Genomic DNA, 27,127 nt, shown 5'->3' with positions numbered 1-27,127 from the left:
ATCAGCCCAGCTCGATACCATACAGTGGCGTCAATACAGTATCAGCCCAGCTCGATACCATACAGTGGCGTCAATACAGTATCAGCCCAGCTCGATACCATACAGTGGCGTCCATACAGTATCAGTCCAGCACGATACCATACAGTGGTGTTAATACAGTATCAGCCCAGCACAGCTCGATACCATACAGTGGTGTTAATACAGTATCAGCCCAGCACAGCTCGATACCATACAGTGGCGTCAATACAGTATCAGCCCAGCTCGATACCATACAGTGGCGTCAATACAGTATCAGCCCAGCTCGATACCATACAGTGGCGTCAATACAGTATCAGCCCAGCTCGATACCATACAGTGGCGTCAATACAGTATCAGCCCAGCTCGATACAGTATCAGTATCAGTCCAGATCGATACCACACAGTGGCGTCAATATAGTATCAGTCCAGCTCGATACCATACAGTGGTGTCAATACAGTATCAGCCCAGCTCGATACCATACAGTGGCGTCAATACAGTATCAGCCCAGCTCGATACCATACAGTGGCGTCAATACAGTATCAGTCCAGCTCGATACCATACAGTGGCGTCAATACAGTATCAGCCCAGCTCGATACCATACAGTGGCGTCAATACAGTATCAGTCCAGCTCGATACCATACAGTGGTGTCAATACAGTATCAGCCCAGCTCGATACCATACAGTGGCATCAATACAGTATCAGCCCAGAACAGCTCGATACCATACAGTGGCATCAATACAGATCAGACCAGGGTGTGCAGCTGTCAGTCAGCTGGATAGCCAATATTCTGCATGTGTGTGTTCCTCTTTAATGGTGGTTAACAACAGTCCAACACATAGTTATTGACAGAATTTATAGTTATTTTTGTGCTTATATCCAATTAAGGTTCGAGCATGCTGTCCTGGGCACACACACCTCAGTTATCTGGGCTGTATGACCCTGGGTTAATGGTTAGTTGTTAGTGGTTTGTGAAAGAGAAGTTGGCATAGTTGCCTTACACCTATATACCGAGTCGTTAAACTTGCTCTGTTTGGGAGTCAGTATTGGGAGGAGAACCCAGGCCCTCTCACATGTTAACTACCATAACTGTAACTATGCATAGTGCGGCACTTACCACTTGTTCTTGCAGTTTGAGCTTGCTGTAGACGAGTGTCCAGACCTGTGTGTTGGTTATTCCGTAGCTGGCCAGCACACACATGTAGGGAGTCCACAGGTACTTCATCCTCATTGTGGTGATCGCAAGCAGGCCGAACATCACACACTGCACTGACAACAGCAGAACATGTTTGTTAACATTTACCATGCCTCAGTACTTATCACCAAGCTCATTATAGTCAAATGAAGGACAGACACACACTGAACTAACAACAGCAGAACACGATTGTTAACATTTACAAATCTGTGAGCTTTAACAACAATAAAACCAAGCTCATTATAGTCAAACGAAGGATACACACACACTGAACTCCAATGAACAAGAGTACCGGTGAGGTACATGATACACCCGTCAGGAGTTTGTTGGAAAACCAAAGATATTAATGAATATGTTATGGGTATGATTCAATTCTAATTATGTCAATATAGACAAATTATTTGATTTATTTGTATCACAGTGACCTAGTAATTGTGTGTGACACACCACCATCCCAAGTTGTTCCTACATGTGAGGTTTCATGGTCCTGTATGCATCTGTATACAAGATATGGTCTGGACAAGGATTTACTGTTATGTGCAGTAGACCATGAAAAGTAGTCACATTGACCTAGTAATAGTATGCGACACATTGCCATCCCGTGACACACTGCCATCCCACATGTGAAGTTTGATGGTCCTGTATGCATCTGTATGCAAGATAGGTCCAGACAAGAAAAAGTTAACAGATGGACGGACGAACGTATGGACAACACCATACCATAATACGACACATCGATGACGGGCATATAAAAAGCATCAGTCACTTGCAGTTGTAAAAAGAATATGACAAAATTAGGTGGTGAAGTTTCAGTGGAGCTCAGTATATTTTCGTTCACACAAATAAAACTGATTCAGTTATAATGTACCGGTAATAATAAACCTACTGTAATTCTAGCTAAAATTAGTTTCAATCAGCATGTCTCAACTCTAAGTAAATAGTAAAGAAAAAAAAAGAAAAGAACACCATGCACAGGGTTTTATGGGTCCAAATTTATTTAATGAAATTTCTGTATCATCATTTCATTATTACGGTACATCTAATTATTGGCAAAGCTATGGCAATACGATCTTGTCTATATTTCAAGACATTGATCACAACCATAACCACAGAAGGTACATGTATATTTCATTGTCTGTCAAACTTTAACACTTGTTAACTGTAGGGGAGGGACGTAATCCAGTGGTAATGCACTCTGTCAAACTTTAACACTTGTTAACTGTAGGGGAGGGATGTAATCCAGTGGTAATGCACTCTGTCAAACTTTAACACTTGTTAACTGTAGGGGAGGGACGTAATCCAGTGGTAATGCACTCTGTCAAACTTTAACACTTGTTAACTGTAGGGGAGGGACGTAATCCAGTGGTAATGCACTCTGTCAAACTTTAACACTTGTTAACTGTAGGGGAGGGACGTAATCCAGTGGTAATGCACTCTGTCAAACTTTAACACTTGTTAACTGTAGGGGAGGGACGTAATCCAGTGGTAATGCACTCTGTCAAACTTTAACACTTGTTAACTGTAGGGGAGGGATGTAATCCAGTGGTAATGCACTCTGTCAAACTTTAACACTTGTTAACTGTAGGGGAGGGACGTAATCCAGTGGTAATGCACTCTGTCAAACTTTAACACTTGTTAACTGTAGGGGAGGGACGTAATCCAGTGGTAATGCACTCTGTCAAACTTTAACACTTGTTAACTGTAGGGGAGGGATGTAATCCAGTGGTAATGCACTCTGTCAAACTTTAACACTTGTTAACTGTAGGGGAGGGATGTAATCCAGTGGTAATGCACTCTGACTCCTTGCTACTAATGACAAAATGTAGCAGGTTTCCTCTCTAAGACATGTGTTTATCAAATGTTTGACATCCAATAGCTGATAATTAATAAATCAATGTGCTTGTCAATGAGATGTCGTTAAAAAAAAAAAAATTATTTAAACTGGTATTAAGCTTGAAGTGAACAATAAATATAGTAATAAGGGTGTGCAAAAAGAGATATATTTCCAGTTGCCAGTCAGCCCAGTCATGTTAACACTTTGACTTGCTTGTGCAATTTTTGAAGAAACTATTGTATTTAACAGCATAATTTAAAAACAAGTCTGTTACAGACAACATATGAAACCCCACACAATGTGCACAACTTAAAAAAGGATTATGCCAAAAACATTTGCATAATATAACTGAAAAGATTAAAACTTCTGAAAGTGATCGCCTAATGTGGGATAATACTATTCTGTTGTTCTTTTATTTCTATGTTCCCCAAATCAACAATATTACATTACTAGCAGATAAATGCAGTTTTATTTTCATAATGGTGGTGAAAATATTATTTAGCACCAAAGAAATAATTGTAATGATGAACACTACCACTTCTGTTATTTTTAGAAGTGGCGATATCCAAACAAAATAAAAAGTTTTTAATCTTCAATAATTACGAATTGCCGAATAAAGAAATAACAGCAAGTAAAACTCATCAGCTATGACCAATTAAATGTGCAACTGAGGACATACCATCAGACAACAGTCAGTGGTCACAGAAGATGGAATCACCATTCTAATCATATACCCTGGAGAATACAAACTTGATGAAAATGAAATAAAGATGTCTTCATTGCTCAAATACAGAATAACTTTCATCATGTGTATCAAATAAACAAATTGTCATTGATATGGGACTTTATAGAAGCTGTTAAAAATACCAGTAAAATTATGTTATGGTAATCTTTTAAGGCCTGCAATGGCTGATGGATTTTCATCAATGTTGTGTTTCCATATACAACATTATATTAGAAATGTTTTGCTGGCTCTTTGTATTGTCCGAACACTCTTCCCAGGATTGTATTTAGAGACTTGAAAATGTGGCCAACACTCAGCACTATACAGCAATCCATTTTGGTTTGAATAACTTCTTTTAAATTAAAAACTAAAATAAAAGATGCATTGCTATTGCAGATAACTGTGAAATAAATGCATAACCAAGGCACAAACAAAGTGAACATTGGTTCAACTTATGGGAGCTGCTGAAAGACTGAAAACTCTACACTGTACAAGCTACATGAATGGTGTTGGCTTCTAGTGGGTATATCTACCTGTATGGAATGCTAAATCTTGCCTGGAGCTCAATATATGTTCACTTTTGGAATCTTTGCTTTCCTTTTTGCTGCAAAATAAAAATTAATGTTGAAGTAGGAAAATATTTTCTACCAGTGCCAAAAAACTAATTCGTCAGAAAAACATAACATTCAGACATTTACATTGTTTTACTCTACTTCACAAGTTATATCACTATAAAAGCTGTGTGCATTTCAGTGTCGTACATGACGTCAAGGTTTAGGAAGTGATATTATAAGTCATTTTACCTGGACATCACAACACTGAAAGTAATTTACCGTACCTTCAAATCATGAAGAATAGCTATGGTAATTTCTGCTCCATAAATAAGGTGCGATGTGGCTCATTGGTAGTGTTAACCTGAGGTACATTGGATCATAGGATTGACCATCCTTGGAGAAGTTGGATTTTCCCCGACCCCATCCAAGTCCGTATGACTAGCAAACCAAAGTTTCTGGGGTATGTATTGTCTATGGGAAAGTTCCTTTGCTGCTTTGTGGCAGAAGTAGCCAGTGCAGCTCCATCTCAACCAGGTGTCAAAATAACCACACTTTAGACACCACATAGCTGCCGAGTGAAATCTTCTGAGGTGTTGTTAACTAAACAGTCCTTTTCTTTTTATCTCAGGACTGTTTTACAAACTAATAAGGAAAATCTACGTACATTTATATTGCACTGTTTTAATCTATTATGAACATACAATGCAAATTCTTAACATTACTTCTAACACTAACATTTATACTGAGGATCTTTGATGTTATCTCTTATTAATAATTTTCTTCACAAACCTCCAGTTTTGAATGATGGCTATGAGAAGAGAAACCAACAAGCCAACATGAGTTAGCAGATAGAAAGGGAAAATTCCACCGGTGGTCAAATGCTGATACACCATGACTGGTAGGAAGTCAAATATATCTAGACACAGGTACAATCTTGAGTCAAAATCTCTGAAATACAGAAGGAAGACCAATAGAGAACAATCTCAACATCTCAACATCTCAACTCAAAACTGCAAGATACGTGACATAAAGAACAAGGTGCATAGTAAACTTACTGTCGAACACAAAATGTAAATAAAACATTAAATAAAGCTATGTAACAATCTGCACCAACCACATAACAAGAATATGTTTGAGACCAACAGTGAAATAAAGATACTAATGGTATAGAGTCAAAAGTTTTGAGAATGAAGGCAATATGAAATACGGTTATGGCACCATACCACCATTTGTTGTGTCGTTACTTGTAGCAGCTTAATATAGTCTGGTTTACTAAATAGTTCCTCATAAATAAAAATACTACAAAATTCTGATACTGTAAAACGGGTATTATTTGCGGCAGTAAATTTTCGCGATATCAAAAATGCAGGCAGTTCACGGTTTTTAATTTTCGCGGTGTCATGGTTTTTGGTTTTTCTTTTTTGTTTGTTTTTTTAAATTACTAACAGGTACAAAACTATACTTTGGTACATAACATTAAATCGACACTAGAGTGGTCAACAGAGGTATACGTAATATTATCCCTTTCTGAGCGACTCCACTAAGTGCTGTAGCCACATGTCCAGCAGAGACCACACTGTGTATACAATTAATGAAATTAATCCAGGATGTGGTTCAATCAACTCTCCAGAAAGTGTAAAATAAAGACATACACTTGTACTAGTAATCTTGTTTTAATGTTTAAACAACGGTTGTTAAAAACGTTCTCACCTCTTTTGTTTTTGTCACTTGTCGTTGACGTTTTTCCGGAAGTTTACAAAACCATTTGTGTCCCTTATTTTGATTGGCCAATTAAAAATGGCTTATTATACTAATTTCTAAATGTTTATTCACAGCTTAACAATACCAGTAAGAATGTCTGTTCCAAAAAGCAACTACATTTATCATTCTTCACAAAAACAGTGTTATGGCAGGTTCAGTTTTGCAGTGGTTAAAAAAAGCGCGGACAAACCTGAAACTGTTGGTTTACCTGACCCTTCAATGTGTTTAACGATCGAAGAAGTTCAATCGACACAGGCCGCCAATGATGCCATTGATAAATTAAACACTTCTACAAATCGTAAACAAAAACACGGTGAATATAGACTGTATGGTGCAGAACAGCATGCCAAAATTGCTAAACTGTTTGTTGTTGTTTTTTTGTTCTAATGGATTTTATTATTTGCGTAAGTGTAATTTTCGTGCCTAAATTAAAACCGTTTTACAGTATGTTTTTTTAAATCTTTCTTTGATGATTACATGTAGACTGACCTCTGTAAATAACCCATTGGTTTGAAGTTACTTGCTATATGTAGTACTAACTGATAACAACTATGCAAGTGGTATAGTGCCACTTGTATAACAGCAACACGAGGCGGCGCTCAGTCATGAGGGCTGCTAACTTAAACATTTCGTGGTCGACCTATGTTGATTTTTTACACAGTACTGGTCAGTTGAGAGCACTCCCTAAAATTAGTAGTCACATGACCTTCTCGATAGTGTTGTATTTTTCCACAGAATATATTCCGACATAGAAAATGTATTGAACAGCATAGAGTAATTAATGGTGGTGTGTAACCTTATCCCTATTTCAATAACCTGGTCACTACAATGTGATGCCTTCTGTGAACTGTAAGTATGGTTTCATTTCAAGTTGTGTGCAGCATGTAGCTCATATGTATATAGAGTACTCGTCCGAGGTTAACTTGAGGTTATAGGATCAATTCACCTCAGTGGTTTCATGTACACAGTTATCCACATATGATATCTCAAAGTTCATATGTACTGTCCTGCCGGTAAAACAGTATATGAAAGATCCTCTACTGATTGTTCAGAAGAAATGTTACAATCACTATAGTACACACTGATAAACTAACTTTTGGAGGTGACAGTAAAAGAGGATTCTTGTCATTCAAATACACACACACACACACACACAGAGAGACACACATACACACAGACACACACACAGAGACACACACACACACAGACATACACAAACAGACACACACACAGACACACGTACACACACAGACACACACACACACACAGACAGACAGACACACACAGACACACACACACACAGACTATTTGAGCCGAATTTATGAAGCCTGTTTTTCTTAAATGCAGGTGTTTAAGCATTGTAAATATATAGTTACACGCGTGTAAGACATAAACAGGTGTTTAAGCATTGTAAATATATATAGTTACATGCGTGTAAGACATAAACAGGTGTTTAAGCATTGTAAATATATATAGTTACACATGTGTAAGACATAAACAGGTGTTTAAGCATTGTAAATATATATAGTTACACACGTGTAAGACATAAACAGGTGTTTAAGCATTGTAAATATATATAGTTACACACGTGTAAGACATAAACAGGTGTTTAAGCATTGTAAATATATATAGTTACACACGTGTAAGACATAAACAGGTGTTTAAGCATTGTAAATATATATAGTTACACACGTGTAAGACATAAACAGGTGTTTAAGCATTGTAAATATATATAGTTACACACGTGTAAGACATAAACAGGTGTTTAAGCATTGTAAATATATATAGTTACACACGTGTAAGACATAAACAGGTGTTTAAGCATTGTAAATATATATAGTTACACACGTGTAAGACATAAACAGGTGTTTAAGCATTGTAAATATATATAGTTACACACGTGTAAGACATAAACAGGTGTTTAAGCATTGTAAATATATATAGTTACACGCGTGTAAGACATAAACAGGTGTTTAAGCATTGTAAATATATATAGTTACACACGTGTAAGACATAAACAGGCTTTGTAAATTCGGCCCATTATGTTTAACACACACTCTGCTAGACAGAAAAATACAGACCTTTTAACAGCCAGCTCTCCAAAGCCAAATTTACTCTGAAGGAATTTATAAATGTGATCATCAGAATCAACCTTCAACACAAACTGTAACAAATAAACAATGTCATGTATCAAATAGATATACAAGATACTCATGAAAGATCAATGTAAACGAACAATTCTAACTTGATTAATAGACTAATCATTATGATTCATAAGTTGAAAGGTACTTTACTGCAAGATAAGAAAAAATCAAACCAAAAATAATTAAGTCTGTTTTATAACATCACATCATACCTTAATTAGCATTATTTGAATTTTCCTCAGTAACAAATATTACTTTCTAACAACAAACAAGGTAAAAACATGTATACATACTCAGGGAATACATTGTTTTCAAATTTGTATTAGCAAAAGTTATTAACTGATTGAAAATTGATTAGCAACAAATATTTATAATTGTGTAGCAATATGTGAAATTTGCATAGAGAATCGTGATACTCAACAAAATGTTCTCTGGAACAATATTTATATCTGAATGTGTAAAGTCGATCCATTTGCTATTGATAAACAATGTACAAACTATTTCTCAAATCAGATGGCAAAATATTGGGTGGAACAATAATACATCCATCAAAATGGGGTTATTCTTGCAAACCTATCATTAGAGTAAAGTAATATTTCCACATATTTGCTAAACAGCAAATGACTACTCTGGTTAAGACCGACAGAAAGCCATGCTTACCTTAAGGAGAGTGCTGGAGATAGCCATTAGAAGCAACACTGAGATGGAATACAGGACAACCTTTATCACTCGCATGGCAAAACTGCACGGCTGTGAACTCTCACCCTGGCAAAAGAAAGGAATGTTTAATGATATGGTAAAAAATGTGGCACCTCATCTAAAGTATTAGAGAGAATGAATGAATGAATAAATAAATAAATGAATGAATGAACAAACAAATATTAATAACACTTCCAGCACAAACAAAAATAGCTATTGAATATTATTAAAGAAAACAAGTTAGTTTGGTTTTTAATGACACCACAAGAGCACAATGATTGTTTATTAATCACCGACAATTGGATGTCAAACATTTCATCACTCTGACACAGTCATAGAGAGGAAATCTGCTAGTTTTCAACTTGTAGCAAGGGATCTTTTATATGCACCATCCCAGATAGGATAGCACATACCACAGCCTTTGATATACCAGTCATGGTGCACTGGCTGTAATGAGTAATATCCCAATGGGCCCACAGATGGGAATCGATCTTAGACCGACCGGTGGGCGTTTTACCACTGGGCTACATCACGCCCATTTTTACAGAAATACAACAGTGGTTTTCTCTCAGACAGGACGGCACATACCAGTGTTTAATAAATTGGCTGTGGAGTAATGGTTGGAATAGGAAATCATCTAATGGGTCCACCAACTGTGACTGATGGTTCAATTACTCACTGAATCTCAGGCAAGTGTTCTAGCACTGTAGAATCATGAAAATCAATCATGACAAACACTGCTATCAACTGGATATCTCGTTTTCATTTTAAAACTCTGACATTGCATATGGCAATACACCGAGCAGAGTATTGAAACCGTGACAGTTCACAAAGCAGGATCCTCAGTTATATAACATACCTTAATTTTCATAAGCAGAAGTGTTGCCAGGGTGAAGCTGAGGCAGAGAGAAACTGGAATCATTGTGTTGCCAAACTGAGCTACCCACACAGCCAACATACTGCCCAGAATAATCAACAACAACCTTTGTACCTGCACGCACAAAAAACATATAGGTTTATATTTATAATACAAGAAAGTTTGTTTTCACATACAAAATAAGTAATGACATAAAATATTGTGTACCAAATGTAAAAGTAGTCAATAGATCATTTTGACCGTTTTTCCTATACATTTATAGTTGGTTTTAATTCACACAAAAATTATTATCAAACAGACTAACATAAACTAAACATTGATATAAAAAATTTAGTAAACTTTTACTACAAATATATCTTATAAGGATTAAAGATAGTAGATGCTAGTTGATGACATCACTATTATTATCAGTGACAAAGAAGAATGGCTAGAAGAACACATATTACCTTGTGTGGGTGGACCATGTCTAGGATCCATACCCCAAACAGTGAGATAGAAGAACACATATTACCGTGTGTGGGGGGACCATGTCTAGGATCCACACCCCAAACAGTGAGCTAGAAGAACACGCATTACCTTGTGTGGGTGGACCATGTCTAGGATCCACTCCCCAAACAGTGAGCTAGAAGAACACGCATTACCATGTGTGGGTGGACCATGTCTAGGATCCACTCCCCAAACAGTGAGCTCGAACATGCATTACCTTGTGTGGGTGGACCATGTTTAGGATCCACACCCCAAACAGTGAGCTAGAAGAACACGCATTACCATGTGTGGGTGGACCATGTCGAGGATCCACACCCCAAACAGTGAGCTAGAAGAACACGCATTACCATGTGTGGGTGGACCATGTCGAGGATCCACACCCCAAACAGTGAGCTAGAAGAACACGCATTACCTTGTACGGGGGAACCATGTCTAGGATCCACACCCCAAACAGTGAGCTAGAAGAACACGCATTACCATGTGTGGGTGGACCATGTCGAGGATCCACTCCCCAAACAGTGAGCTAGAAGAACACGCATTACCGTGTGTGGGGGGACCATGTCTAGGATCCACACCCCAAACAGTGAGCTAGAAGAACACGCATTACCTTGTGTGGGTGGACCATGTCTAGGATCCACTCCCCAAACAGTGAGCTAGAACACATATTACCTTGTGTGGGTGGACCATGTCGAGGATCCACACCCCAAACAGTGAGCTAGAAGAACACGCATTACCTTGTGTGGGTGGACCATGTCGAGGATCCACTCCCCAAACAGTGAGCTAGAAGAACACGCATTACCTTGTGTGGGTGGACCATGTCTAGGATCCACACCCCAAACAGTGAGCTAGAAGAACACGCATTACCTTGTGTGGGTGGACCATGTCTAGGATCCACTCCCCAAACAGTGAGCTAAAAGAACACGTAATACCTTATGTGGGTGGACCATGTCTAGGATCCACACCCCAAACAGTGAGCTAGAAGAACACGTAATACCTTATGTGGATGGACCATGTCTAGGATCCACACCCCAAACAGTGAGCTAGAAGAACACACATTACCTTGTGTGGGTGGACCATGTCTAGGATCCACTCCCCAAACAGTGAGCTAGAAGAACACACATTACCTTGTGTGGGTGGACCATGTCTAGGATCCACAACCCAAACAGTGAGCTAGAACACCTATTACCTTGTGTGGGTGGACCATGTCTAGGATCCACACCCCAAACAGTGAGATAGAAGAACACGCATTACCTTGTGTGGGTGGACCATGTCTAGGATCCACTACCCAAACAGTGAGATAGAAGAACACACATTACCTTGTGTGGGTGGACCATGTCTAGGATCCACAACCCAAACAGTGAGCTAGAACACATATTACCTTGTGTGGGTGGACCATGTCTAGGATCCACACCCCAAACAGTGAGATAGAAGAACACGCATTACCTTGTGTGGGTGGACCATGTCTAGGATCCACACCCCAAACAGTGAGATAGAAGAACACGCATTACCTTCTGTGGGTGGACCATGTCTAGGATCCACACCCCAAACAGTGAGCTAGAAGAACACGCATTACCTTGTGTGGGTGGACCATGTCTAGGATCCACTCCCCAAACAGTGAGCTAGAAGAACACGCATTACCTTGTGTGGGTGGACCATGTCTAGGATCCACTCCCCAAACAGTGAGCTAGAAGAACACGCATTACCTTGTGTGGGTGGACCATGTCTAGGATCCACACCCCAAACAGTGAGATAGAAGAACACGCATTACCTTCTGTGGGTGGACCATGTCTAGGATCCACACCCCAAACAGTGAGCTAGAAGAACACGCATTACCTTGTGTGGGTGGACCATGTCTAGGATCCACACCCCAAACAGTGAGATAGAAGAACACGCATTACCTTGTGTGGGTGGACCATGTCTAGGATCCACTCCCCAAACAGTGAGATAGAAGAACACACATTACCTTGTGTGGGTGGACCATGTCTAGGATCCACAACCCAAACAGTGAGCTAGAAGAACACGCATTACCTTGTGTGGGTGGACCATGTCTAGGATCCACACCCCAAACAGTGAGATAGAAGAACACGCATTACCTTGTGTGGGTGGACCATGTCTAGGATCCACACCCCAAACAGTGAGATAGAAGAACACGCATTACCTTCTGTGGGTGGACCATGTCTAGGATCCACACCCCAAACAGTGAGCTAGAAGAACACGCATTACCTTGTGTGGGTGGACCATGTCTAGGATCCACTCCCCAAACAGTGAGCTAGAAGAACACGCATTACCTTGTGTGGGTGGACCATGTCTAGGATCCACACCCCAAACAGTGAGATAGAAGAACACGCATTACCTTCTGTGGGTGGACCATGTCTAGGATCCACACCCCAAACAGTGAGCTAGAAGAACACGCATTACCTTGTGTGGGTGGACCATGTCTAGGATCCACTCCCCAAACAGTGAGCTAGAAGAACACGCATTACCTTGTGTGGGTGGACCATGTCTAGGATCCACTCCCCAAACAGTGAGCTAGAAGAACACGCATTACCTTGTGTGGGTGGACCATGTCTAGGATCCACACCCCAAACAGTGAGATAGAAGAACACGCATTACCTTCTGTGGGTGGACCATGTCTAGGATCCACACCCCAAACAGTGAGCTAGAAGAACACGCATTACCTTGTGTGGGTGGACCATGTCTAGGATCCACTCCCCAAACAGTGAGCTAGAAGAACACGCATTACCTTGTGTGGGTGGACCATGTCTAGGATCCACTCCCCAAACAGTGAGCTAGAAGAACACGCATTACCTTGTGTGGGTGGACCATGTCTAGGATCCACAACCCAAACAGTGAGCTAGAACACCTATTACCTTGTGTGGGTGGACCATGTCTAGGATCCACACCCCAAACAGTGAGATAGAAGAACACGCATTACCTTGTGTGGGTGGACCATGTCTAGGATCCACTCCCCAAACAGTGAGATAGAAGAACACACATTACCTTGTGTGGGTGGACCATGTCTAGGATCCACAACCCAAACAGTGAGCTAGAACACATATTACCTTGTGTGGGTGGACCATGTCTAGGATCCACACCCCAAACAGTGAGATAGAAGAACACGCATTACCTTGTGTGGGTGGACCATGTCTAGGATCCACACCCCAAACAGTGAGATAGAAGAACACGCATTACCTTCTGTGGGTGGACCATGTCTAGGATCCACACCCCAAACAGTGAGCTAGAAGAACACGCATTACCTTGTGTGGGTGGACCATGTCTAGGATCCACTCCCCAAACAGTGAGCTAGAAGAACACGCATTACCTTGTGTGGGTGGACCATGTCTAGGATCCACTCCCCAAACAGTGAGCTAGAAGAACACGCATTACCTTGTGTGGGTGGACCATGTCTAGGATCCACACCCCAAACAGTGAGCTAGAAGAACACGCATTACCTTGTGTGGGTGGACCATATCTAGGATCCACACCCCAAACAGTGAGCTAGAAGAACACGCATTACCGTGTGTGGGTGGACCATGTCTAGGATCCACTCCCCAAACAGTGAGCTAGAAGAACACGCATTACCTTGTGTGGGTGGACCATGTCTAGGATCCACACCCCAAACAGTGAGCTAGAAGAACACGCATTACCTTGTGTGGGTGGACCATGTCTAGGATCCACACCCCAAACAGTGAGCTAGAAGAACACGCATTATCTTGTGTGGGTGGACCATGTCTAGGATCCACTCCCCAAACAGTGAGCTAGAAGAACACGCATTACCTTGTGTGGGTGGACCATGTCTAGGATCCACTCCCCAAACAGTGAGCTAGAAGAACACGCATTACCTTGTGTGGGTGGACCATGTCTAGGATCCACTCCCCAAACAGTGAGCTAGAAGAACACGCATTACCTTGTGTGGGTGGACCATGTCTAGGATCCACTCCCCAAACAGTGAGCTAGAAGAACACGCATTACCTTGTGTGGGTGGACCATGTCTAGGATCCACTCCCCAAACAGTGAGCTAGAAGAACACGCATTACCTTGTGTGGGTGGACCATGTCTAGGATCCACTCCCCAAACAGTGAGCTAGAAGAACACGCATTACCTTCTGTGGGTGGACCATGTCTAGGATCCACTCCCCAAACAGTGAGCTCGAACATGCATTACCTTGTGTGGGTGGACCATGTCTAGGATCCACTCCCCAAACAGTGAGCTAGAAGAACACGCATTACCTTGTGTGGGTGGACCATGTCTAGGATCCACTCCCCAAACAGTGAGCTAGAAGAACACGCATTACCTTGTGTGGGTGGACCATGTCTAGGATCCACTCCCCAAACAGTGAGCTAGAAGAACACGCATTACCTTGTGTGGGTGGACCATGTCGAGGATCCACTCCCCAAACAGTGAGCTAGAAGAACACGCATTACCTTGTGTGGGTGGACCATGTCTAGGATCCACTCCCCAAACAGTGAGCTAGAAGAACACGCATTACCTTGTGTGGGTGGACCATGTCTAGGATCCACTCCCCAAACAGTGAGCTAGAAGAACACGCATTACCTTGTGTGGGTGGACCATGTCGAGGATCCACTCCCCAAACAGTGAGCTAGAAGAACACGCATTACCGTGTGTGGGGGGACCATGTCTAGGATCCACTCCCCAAACAGTGAGCTAGAAGAACACGCATTACCGTGTGTGGGGGGACCATGTCTAGGATCCACACCCCAAACAGTGAGCTAGAAGAACACGTATTACCTTCTGTGAGTGGACCATGTCGAGGATCCACACCCCAAACAGTGAAATGCACTGCAGGAGGAAGATGAACTGGTTGAACTGCCAGAAGAGGGCAAAGAGAAACGTGCTCATGATGATCACCGCGGTACACAGTTTCTGAAGTAAAAAAGAAAAAGAAAGAGATGTTTTAATTTTGTCCGATTCAACTAAATAAAACTGAGTTGGATTATACATTGTACCAAATGTTTTGACCTGATATTGATTTGCAAATTAATGGGTTGGCTAATACACAGTGGTATATAGTACAGTTGAATCCCGTTGGCTTGAACACTGTCAGTGCTCGAAAAAGTGTTCGACCCATCAGCTAGTTTGACCTAACCATTCGGTTAACAGTGTGTAAATGTAACTCAGGACTTTGTTTTTGGTTCAAGTGTTGCGGTGTATTCCACCCAATAAGTTCGACCCAATGAGATTCTACTGGATATGAATTCTGGTAGAACTTGATGAAAAATATGGTATGCAATGAATAAAAAAAAATTGAGGTATACAATTCCTAAAACTGTGACCAATGACAAAATAGAGAACTATATACCGAGTCTCACCTCTTTCCACCCAGAGAGGTTATTCTTGAGGTAGAAGGTCATAGCGGCAAGCTGTATCCAGGTGAATGGCAAAGAAAAACACTCTCGCAACGGAAGCACATAAGCAATGCGGGTTGTCTCATCACTATAAAAAAACAAAACAAACAAATATATGGTATAACTGGACATTTTAGTCTAAAATGTTCTTGGTTGGAGGACTAAAAACATTTTGAGGTTTCTTATTTTCAAGGTTTGCCAATTCAGAAATCAGAGTGTTTTTATTTCAGTGATAAACAACATTAAAAGTTTTGTGTCATCTTCCATTTGCATGAAATCGCCAGTGCTTAAAGTTAAACAATAGAGCATTTATTTGCAATTAAATAATACGGTATGTCGTATGCCATTAGCGATACAACTGTACAGTCTTTAATTTATATAAAGCTAATTACGAAATATATTGACGTCCAAAAGAAACTATACCAAGACTCTGAGAGACATCTGGCATCCTCGTCCTCTGCCGCTAATAAAGCTGGTCTGACCCATAGCACTAACTAACGACTGCCAGAAGTAGGAGTGCATAGTAGGTGGTTACAAGTGCCTCTTAACAATGCCAGAAGTAACTACTGAACACTCCCCGATGTGGTCAGACTAAGCCCACAGTTAAAAGCTGATGGGGAATGGCAGGTGTGTGGCACAAATAGCCACAAGAGACAAGCTCCTGTCGCGGTTGGAGAGACAAGGACTGGGATGTGGAGGTGGACAGCGAAAGAAGTTGAAAGATAGGAGGAGTTGCCAGATCGGGAAGAAATGAAATGGAATTCAAAGGAGAGAAAGGAAAGGGGGCAGTGGGATAAAAAGAAGAAAAAAGACTGAGAGACTACTGAAGAAAAACCAAAACATGTTGCATGTTCAAAAGATATATATTCATGAGAGTGGTGTTTTGGCATGTTGTGAAAAAAATTTCATTCAATAAAAGCATAAAATGTTCAAGAAACTATGCTACAAAGACACATGGGGTCAAAATGAGATGATCCACAAAGACACTGTCAGAACAGCTTTTCAACAACAGTATGTTATGTGTCTGCAAAGTCACTAAACATTGGATTAATAGCAAGTATGTCCACCTTGTCTTGTGCATCAATGCATGCCACAACATGTCGCCGCATTGATGACGTCAAGCGCCGGATGATGTTAGCGGGAATCCATTGCCATTCATCAATTAAAGCTCTCTCCATGTCCTGACGGTTGGCTGGTGGTACTGGTCGTCTTCTGATTTATATGTCAAGATGATCCCACAAATGTTCGATAGGGTTCATATCAGGAGAACATGCAGGCCATGGCAAAACATGAATGTTCATGTTGTTGAGGAAATCCTGTGTTATTCTTGCAATATGGGGTCTAGCGTTGTCATGCTGGAAGAGTGTACCACGTGGCTGCTGTTGAATAAATGGCAACAGAATGGGTCGCAAAACTTCATCTCGATACCTCTGTGCATTACGGTTACCTTGAATAATAACAAGCCTTGTTTTCAAGTCCGCACAGATACCTCCCCAGACCATGACACCACCTCCTCCAAATTCTTGAACTTCCTGGACACAGTTCTGCACTACACGTTCTTCTTGACGTCTGTATACACGCTGTCAACCATCAGCTCTAAACAGGCAAAACCTGATCTCATCAACTTGTCGCCAGTCTCGCACTTGCCAACGGCGATGCCTTCTGGCCCATATCAATCTGTAATGTCCGTATTGTTGCGTTAATGTATCTTCATGGTAGGGTCGACGTGCTCGAATACTATGTTCCCGTAATCGTCTTGACACTGTCTGTCAACTAACATGATGTCCTAATGCCGTTGATGCTGATGTAGTCACAGGGAGGAAGCAATTTCAGAGATGGAGAATGCGCAAGTAACAGTCTTGAATCGACGTGGTCACACACAGTCTTCCACTCCTAGCCCTGTCAATTGTGTGCCCTGTCTGTCGAAAACATTCCATCAACCTGGTTATGGTAGCATGGGTACAAGCGAATGTTCTTGCAATGTGGTCATGCTTGGCTCCCAGCTGGGCCATACCAATGGCTCTCTGTCTCTGTGCTGCTGACAAACGAGGCATTTCTTGTGTGCTTTCGGGTAGTCTTACTAACATGCCGTTTCAAGAGATTTTTATACCAGTTTAGCACGTGCATTTCGTTATATGGGTGCAGTTGTCGTTATAAAAATATGCACGTTTTTTTATGAAAATTGACACTTTCACCAGTTTTAGGTAATTGGATACATTTGGTTGTACTTGGCCGACATTTTTAACCACCATTTCATTTCCATAATCCAAATTATAAAGGAATCGAAATACTTTTTTTTTGTATACTTTCTTTTGGACGTCAGTATATTTTTAAAGTTTAATGTGTAGTGTTTAATCTGAGCGTGATACATTTCATTCATACTCATATAGAAAGCTGAGTATACCAGCATAGCCCACAAACCAGTACTGAATATAATAACATGGTGTCTTGAATATACTATTTCCTTGTAGTTTTACGTGATTTGTAGTAAATAAAATATTGCGGTAAACTGTTAGTTTATTATGGTGAATACAATTTACATTTTTCATAGAATGTGTTCATATTTAAAAATATTTTTAAGGTTTTATACTTTCGAGGCTTCCTCCCTACCCTTGAAACCCATGAAAATAAAAACATAGAAATTTCAGTTGTACAGTATCAGGCATGGAAATAAGCATTGTGTCTGGTAACCCATTTACAGGTTACCACAAAATATAGTCTGGTAACCTATAGGTTTCCACAACTATATGAAAGTTAGAATTGAATTCCTGTTACTACTACGCGGTCGTTCTGAAATTGTAACGGTGCGCGCGAACATCGATACGAGAAATGAAATCCGGAAGTAAATTTATCTAGTGGGCACTGCTTAAACGCGGATTGCCAAAATTGCTTTACAATTGCACAAGTGCGCACGAACATCGGTGCAATTTTGTACGAGAAAACAAAACACGGACATAAATTCATTTAGTGGACGCTGCTTAAACGCGGAGTGACTTGCGCGCGAACATCGATGCAATTCCTGACGAGAAAATGAAATGCAGAAGTCCTGAATGCATTGCCTGGTTTACGTTCAGAAACGAAACTACCATTCGTTGAAATTTTTTATCGAGAACGAAACACCGTTCTCGACTTTTCTAACATGTGGTAACCTCCCCGTAACCTGAACGACCGTTCTCGACTTATTTCGATGCCTGCAGTATTTGCTTAAACTCATTCTAATCATTTGAAATGAATTCAATAACAGCCCAACTACACAGTACAATGTACTATATTTTCCCCCAAAATATGTTTTTAAGTTTTTTAAAAGGTTTTTCTAAGTATAACCATAACCTGCATATGATAACCACCTTTAATATGTGGAGATGGGTTGTTCTTGAACACCTTCAGAAATGTTGTTAAATAAAGAATGTAATACATGCAAAACTTAACCTTATGTAGAGATGAACTGTTAATAAATTCACCAATTCAATTATCCACAGTCAAACTTGATCATTTGTGACTTACTTTATGTAAAAAAACTAATATTTGTTATGAACAAATTTGTTTATGTTGCATAGCAGAAAAACACACATATTTCACACACAGCTGTGTAGATTTGACAGAATAATCAAAGCGTTTTAATCAGCAAGTAATGTTATCATTAGGTGTATTGAAAACCATTTACCTTTTCCTTGGATGAATGATACAGTATTCACCAATTAAAATGATATACACTGTACATTCAAAGTGAGTGTTGTACACACAATAACTGTAATGGTAACGTTTTTGCAAAATTCTAATGTTTGTCAGAAATATATATAGATAAAGAACTTGCGATATAGTACTAGGTATATGAAAGTACATATTGATTCACAATGTAGATAGATGAAGAAGTTGAGGATCTGGGAATTTAACACATTCCCAGCTCGTATTTTACAAATAATGCACCTTTAAGAGAGTCGTGGAAAACTTGCTTGTTTACATTTAGCTTTTCACCAACTAGATTAATTACTCACAATTCACAGAATATTTGGTTGTATTTAGCAATGTACTTATTATTAATCATTACTTTACTATCATTACAAACATTACTTTATGAAACATGTTAGTAGTTGTAAAGTGATGGAAACTCAGAGATTAGTTGTTTGTGTCAGCCATGTGTTCGTTTAAACAGGCACATTTTTTATAGTCTCGATCAACATACTTCTGGTATCTGTCGTCTGCTAAATTTCAATCTTGCTATTTGTGCACTAAGATAAACATTTAGTTATTTTTAGCATCAATTTTATGAGTGCATTTATGTCGAAATTATTAAATATAAAAGTAATTATGCACATGTAGCTCATTAAATAGCGTATTCCTGTTATATTATTTAGTTGAATTTCCAACTATATCTGAAATATCCAATAATGTTGGATTTCTACAACCATGTTGGGTTTTATCCAACATTGCAGATGATGTAGTAGGAAGTTTATCCAACAGTGTTGGATATTGTGGGATTTGGAATTCTGCAGTGTTGGATTTTAACGGGGGTATATATACCAGTCCAACAGACATTTGTCAGTTTCTGTCAATCATTTGCCCCGATAGGTGGGTTGGGTTTATTTATAAATTACTAAATTATATGGGATTTACATAAGCATATTATTGGGATAACTTCTAGAGACCAAACTTACAACCTTAATGATTAAATAATTAATAAAGATTAAAAGGTATTATTTTTGGCTTTATTATTAATAGAATTTAGGGAGATAGATAGCACCCATTACACAGAAAAGGTGTATGCCCCAGGTGTTGTGGTTTTTATGTGGCAAAGTTAAATGTATATATATATATATATATATATATATATATATATATATATACATATACATACAGTGTTCAAGATTAAATTGGCCAGTATCCCAGTATACTAACATTTCAAAATCTGGGTTCTTGAAGTTTGGTATCCAAAATTAAATTCTGGTATCCCCGGGATATCGGGATACTATTAATCTCGAACACTGATATATATAGAGAGAGATAGAGATAAGAGTGCCTATGCAGTAAATATAGGTCTATATAAACTAAACAAAGTATTTGAAGTGTGTATTCTTGCAGATGTTGAAGTTTTTTGTCCACAATTCAGATTGTATATATTATAACGTTGGGGACTTCGTATATTAGTAATAATTATTATAGTGCAACTTACTGACTCAGTCTTTTAAGGTAATTGAAAAAGTGTGATATGTGATAATCTGAAAGTAACCTAGTCCTATTTATTGAATTATTTATTGAATTATATCCCTAAATAAATTAGTGAACATAAGAGTTCATCTACTTATTTGTTTTGAAGATATTGTCAAATATTGGTGAATTTTAATCTTGTTAGTGATCTTTTGCCTTCATAGTTAGTAATTATGGCCATTTACAAGGACACCCTCAAATCGAGGGTTGTGACAATAGTACTAGGTATATAGAGTACATACTGATTCAGGATGTAGAACACTGCGGTCAGCGTGCCAGCCAGCCACGATCCACTGAGAACCCATGACATAATGAACAGGGCTGCCACAAGACATCCATGAAGGTTAAACACGGCATCAATGTAGAAGAAAATGGGCAACCTCTGCAATCAAAATGGTCACATTAATAATTAGGAATGGTACAATTGACAAACACTTTTAAAAAGTATATACACGTACACATAAAGGTAAGTTACTTGTTATGGTCCTTAGTATTAACTCAATATGCTTTTTACAAAATTAACATATTATTTGACAATTTAAGATTACTAACACTCTTGACATAATTTTTATTTATTACCCCAGCAGGCACTCATAACGGGGAAAATAAAAATCTAATTTCTCACTGAGAAATTATCATGCAGTGGTCTAACAAACAATACTATTGACTGATTTGACACTTACAAACCAATGACCATGTCGGTACTAAATATGACGTCATCATGATTTGGCAAACACACACAATGATGTCATGTAGTTTAAAGAGTTATCATTTACGGCTGTCTCTTTTTGGTGTTAAATGTCATTTTAATGCAATTAATTATAGATTTTGTACCAGAATAAAGAGAACTTTTGTCTTTGAAAATTATCTATGAATGTGATTAAATAACAAAGTTATAGCAATACTCAGAACAGTGTGTAAAGTGGTTTATATCATTTCTATACATGTACGTGCATGTGTGTCGAAAATAAAGGCTTTTAGAGAAAAAATAGCTTGGGTAATAAATAGAATAACAAACTCGGTACCAGTTATTATCAAATTTATGTCCCTTGTGAAATAATTTTCATTTGTCTGAACTGAAAATTATTTCACTTGGAACATAAATTTGATAATAACCGGAAACTTGTTTATTATCCTCTATTTATTAGTCACTAAAGCTGATGACAAACAGGGCTCGCGCTGTCGGTAGCCAAATTAGCCATTGGCTAATTTTTACAAAAAATGGCTAATAAAATTTGCAAGTGGCTAAAATTTTGGCAAGCCATTTTCTGTCTTCTGATGTGAACAAACAGTTACATAATCTATCCGACACCTCAAACATAAATTGTCATAATAATAATACCAAATATTCAATTAGCGTAATAGCGATCTCGCGACTGGTAACAAAAAAAATGGTGTCATGCAGAATTCAGTGTAGGCCTTATAATGTTTGCTTATTTTAATAATCATGGTTATTAATTTTAACGGCATGCATTCAACATGTATGACAGCAATGTCTGGAAGATCTGTAACTTGTTATTTTTACTTTGTAAAATCTTTGAACCAAAGTAATACACATGCCAGTTCAGGGCCAAAAGACATGTAGGCTATCTCAAGGCCGAGTGAACATGACGAACATCAATCAAATAGTTCGTGAATGTTAGGAAGAACGTTTGTTGGCTGAACTGAGGACAGCTCTCGGTGCGAATATACGTCACGCTTCAGAGTCAGCCGACACCTGCGTGTCAAGAGACATCGTTGTGGACATTAAACAATACGATTACGCAAAAGTAAATCTTGATGTAAATTTGTAGAAAAACAATAGTTGTTTGCATCAATGAATACCTAACTGCAATTTTTTTTTTATTCCTTCGTCTTTGTTAATTTTGTACCCATGGTCGAGAGCACACATGTAGATCACGATTGCGTGAAATGAACATGCAGTATTTATACAAATTGCAGTTAAATGTACACTGAATAAAAGTAGTTTACAATAATCATATTTGTTAGATAATTTTAGCTATAAATTTGTAAGACTGTGAGGTGACATTTAATAAGTTAGCTGGATTTTAAAAAGACCGTAAATTTTTAATTTTATTAATGTTTTTTTTTTTTTTTTTTTAAATAAATGGAGTATACTGTGAAGTCGGCATTCTTAGCCGAGGTATTTTGCAAGCAGAAATCACAACAAGCATTTAACACGACGCTGAAATCAACAGCAACAACACTGCACAAATTATGAAATTGTTTGAGGTGGGGAATTGATGGGTCACTTAAAAAAAAGAAAAAAAAAAAAGAGGAAAAATTCAAATTAACATAAAGATTGCTATTTAAAGAAATAATGAGCTCTATATAAAAAAAAAAGCTCTCAAATTTTTATTTGGGAAAAAAGGAAGAAAAAAAAACAACACCCTCCATAAACATCCACCCACCCCCATATTTCTGTATGTTTGTTAATTTAATGTCATAGGCCTTAGAAGTGGGGGTGGGTGTATGGGGTACTGGCTTCAAACTCTGAAGATAATGCATAACCCCATCCCCACCCCACCCCACTCCTGCTGAAAAATCAAATATATTAACTGCCCCATACCCCCATTGAGGTTTTGTTATTCCTATGTGTTCCAGTTTGTACACAATTAGCTGAAAAAGACACATTTTCATATTCATATATAAATACTCTATACAGTACTATGTAAAATAAATTTGGCTAAAACATTTTCAATATAGCTAATAAAAATTCCATTTGGCTAATATTTTGGCTACAGGTATTTTTGATCCAGGGTGAGCCCTGGACAAGTTAACCTTATTTTACTCAAGACAAATACTGTAGATTCTAGGAGATTTAACCGAAAAGTACATGTTATTAGGAAAGTAATATTTCAAATGGAGGCCACTCGCATTAATTTCATGTCACATTTTAATCTGCCCACCATTACTTGCATTAATTTAGGGACGAGTTAATTTCAGGATCTACATATTACATCATAATAACTAGTCATTCATTTATTATCCTTTAGATATATTTATTATGTATTTCTGTTTTTGCTGAATAAATTTTCTTTTTAAATTACACACACTAATGCTTGCAGACTGCAAAATAAATATTTTAAGTTATGTCAGTTTATTGCTGAAGTAAATGTGTATCATTTAAGCATCTGCATATTAATATTGGCAAAGACTGATATAAATTTATGTGTTGTTTAAAATGTTCACTTACCCGAATGCCAAGTGTTCTGTACATGACAGCCAGAAACACTTCCTGATATATGTTCATACGCTCCAGAATGTTGATTGTACTCGGGTATTCTGTTAAGTTGTCATGTATTAAGGATTGAATGCCTGAAAAATACAAATCAATTATATACTTTAAAAAAAACCTAGCATAATAAAATTTATTTATCATGTAAACAGTTATCCCAGTGTAAGAATTAAGAGAACATATTACCCGAATGTATTAAAATAATTTACTTCATTGTAGAACTAAGGTATGCCTGTGTTTGCATCTCACATTGCAGGTGGGTAATGTTCACATAAAATATATACTTTAACCATCCTGATCTGAGGAAAACACCAGTAGTCTTGAATACAATAAGACTATATTTATTGCTTTCACTAGATGGAAAATCCAATGTATTTTTCTTCTTCTTTGAAAGTAGTGTACCTAAATTTAGTATGGACTTATCATAGCAGATGTCTTGGTCAGCAATACAAAAGTTTGTACGTACAAAGGTTATTTCAATTGCCTATATGTACAAAGGTTATTTCAACTGCCTATACACACAAAGGTTATTTCAATTGCCTATACGTACAAAGGTTATTTCAATTGCCTATACATACAAAGGTTATTTCAATTGCCTATACACACAAAGGTTATTTCAATTGCCTATACATACAAAGGTTATTTCAATTGCCTTTTCAATCCAAAGACAGGCAGGCAATATATAGTGTTCTAGAATTCCTCCCAGCTTCAAGAGATGGATGGAGCTGAATGTCACTACACTATAATAAGAATATTATTTCTTTTTTTTATCAAAGATTGAACAATAACTGTACACCAACCTGAAGAAATGGATTTGGCATTCACCATCTGTTTGTAATAGGAGTAGTATAATCCACTCTCTGTCCGAAATGATATTTCTCTTTCAACTTCCTGTAACATAATCAACACATTTCACAAACATTCACAGTATGCCCTTTCACAAGCTTTTCTACTAAAAATATAATCTCTATGCACAGGAAGAAGATTACAATTATTTGTGATCATTTACAATTCACACTGGACAAAAATCTGACATCAAGTTATAAAAGCAATCTGCATATATACATGTAGTCCAAAATGAAAGATGGCAAAAAGAACAGTTACTTACCTTGATGCCGGTAAAAAACATCTGATTCTCGTGAATAGTGTGCATGTATGTAGAATGTATGTATGCACAGGTTAACATTGCACACACACCCAACACAAGGTTGACATAAAAAATATTCAAGTTTGAAGCGGCATCTTTTTGCTTGTCTTTGGATGTTGAATAAGAGTTGGAAGTCTTGTCTTTCGTTGATATAGAACGTCCTTTACGTTTTCGAATTTCAGACATTGTGAGCTGGAAATGAGAAATGAGACAATCAGGAGTCTGGTATAAAACCTCTTTCAAATGGAACTGGTTCACAATTATTACATGTGTGCTAACACTCAATATAGCAGTTGATAGTACTGTAATATTAGTCATTTCCTCAATGCAGAATAAACTTTTTAATTTTAATATACGTATATGGATTCATATAAATTGGTTCAATTCCTGTGTACTTTTTTGACCAGGTAATAATCCAAGTAAACCACTGAAACAATAGTAATAGTACTCCATTCTGAACAAATTTTGAAATAGCAATTATATTTTAATGAAATTTACATGACAGAATATAAATAAGTTATTTGAAACATCACATTATTGGAATTATTATTATGGGATTCAAATATTCAAAATGTCTAAAACATCTGTAGAATAAATAACGAGCTACGAGGAATTACAGATTATCTGACAATCTGTCCCGAGTAATGAGTTGGTTATTATCTTTATTACCCACTGACACTTTTAGTTTTTAATATAAAAATCTCTTTGCTGTCTACAGCATATCCATCAGCCATTACATCACATAACTAAGAACTCTAAGTGCCGTGCATTACATGACATAAAGTAAATGACATCATGGCATAATAGCATTATTTTTACAGACAAATGTTTACAATACAAAATAATACAAATGTGATTGCATTAGAAAATAATGCATTTTAAATTATGACTATTTGGTGTCTAACATATGGTTATTTCAACATTTCAACAGTGGTGTCGTTACACAACCTTTTGAGGATCATACATAAATATTTTAACACAATTTAATTTTTTGTTTGGTCCAGTGCTCAATGATACTTGGACAAAATTACTACATCATGTTTAAATGCTCATTCACTTTTTAAAGCACTGTTTACATTTTTTTTAAAAGCACAGGCATCAAAATAAGCAATGTGTCTTGATAACCCCGTACAGATTACCACAAAATACAGACCCGGTAACCTATAGGTTACCACACATTATTACTATAAAATACCTTCACAGACACATTAATATTCTGTTATTCACTCACACCACAGTTCTCTCTCTTCTGATACTGTATGTGTATCTAAATAACACTCAGTTTGTCCAAATTTAGGTGGTGTAATTAATAAAGATTCAGTGAAGAACGATGTACCGTTCTCAATTTTTTTTCCTGAAACGAGGTAACCTCCTGGTAACCTGAATGACCATTCTTGACTATTTTGATCCCTGAAAGCATGTAAACCTTGGAAGATTTAATTTAATGCAAAAAGTTGAATGATTAATAACATTTAAAAAATAAATGATAATAAACATCACCTGTGATTGCACATTACATTTAGTAGATAACATTTTGTGTATAGCTATGCAAGGGCTTCTAGATTATGGTAGCCCCACTCCCATGGCTAGTAAATAATTACTATTGCCATGCCCGATGGCTAGTGAAAAAACGGAAGAAAAGATTAAATGTTGCAGTTACGTCTGTTTTGTAAATATAAACATCTGGACCCCACCCCAACCCCCAATGTTCGTGTTTTTAAGCTCTATCTCAGTCTTTAGACGACATATCTGATTATTGTTATTATTTAGTAAAATTGTACTAACTTAAAGTAAAGTAGGGCTAGTGAATTTTAAATTGTGGCTAGTAAAAAAATTTAATCACTGATCCCATTGATAGTGGATTTTATAAAAATTCTAGA

General features: G+C 37.9%; 1 protein-coding gene across 2 annotated transcripts in view; it reads right to left on the bottom strand.

Annotated features, from left to right (window-relative positions):
• Nucleotides 1–27,127, bottom strand: part of LOC121371833 (probable C-mannosyltransferase DPY19L3) — a 42,566-nt gene that overhangs the window by 11,552 nt on the left and 3,887 nt on the right. For both annotated transcript variants that reach the window (XM_041498014.1, XM_041498015.1), the window contains exons 2-13: nucleotides 25,209–25,439; nucleotides 24,901–24,991; nucleotides 24,059–24,180; nucleotides 21,105–21,244; nucleotides 15,622–15,745; nucleotides 15,041–15,175; nucleotides 9,788–9,919; nucleotides 8,890–8,994; nucleotides 8,167–8,249; nucleotides 5,114–5,272; nucleotides 4,304–4,374; nucleotides 1,135–1,286 (exon numbers count right to left, since the gene is read on the bottom strand). In XM_041498014.1, the coding sequence (XP_041353948.1) occupies nucleotides 1,135–1,286; nucleotides 4,304–4,374; nucleotides 5,114–5,272; nucleotides 8,167–8,249; nucleotides 8,890–8,994; nucleotides 9,788–9,919; nucleotides 15,041–15,175; nucleotides 15,622–15,745; nucleotides 21,105–21,244; nucleotides 24,059–24,180; nucleotides 24,901–24,991; nucleotides 25,209–25,433 (1,539 nt within the window). In that variant the 5' untranslated portion in view covers nucleotides 25,434–25,439. The remainder of the gene's footprint in view (nucleotides 1–1,134; nucleotides 1,287–4,303; nucleotides 4,375–5,113; nucleotides 5,273–8,166; nucleotides 8,250–8,889; nucleotides 8,995–9,787; nucleotides 9,920–15,040; nucleotides 15,176–15,621; nucleotides 15,746–21,104; nucleotides 21,245–24,058; nucleotides 24,181–24,900; nucleotides 24,992–25,208; nucleotides 25,440–27,127) is intronic.

This window comes from Gigantopelta aegis, chromosome 4 (assembly GCF_016097555.1).
Source record: "Gigantopelta aegis isolate Gae_Host chromosome 4, Gae_host_genome, whole genome shotgun sequence".
Lineage (NCBI taxonomy): Eukaryota > Metazoa > Mollusca > Gastropoda > Neomphalida > Peltospiridae > Gigantopelta > Gigantopelta aegis.
Note: the sequence above shows the minus strand (reverse complement) of the source record. Positions and strands in the feature narration are given on the sequence as shown.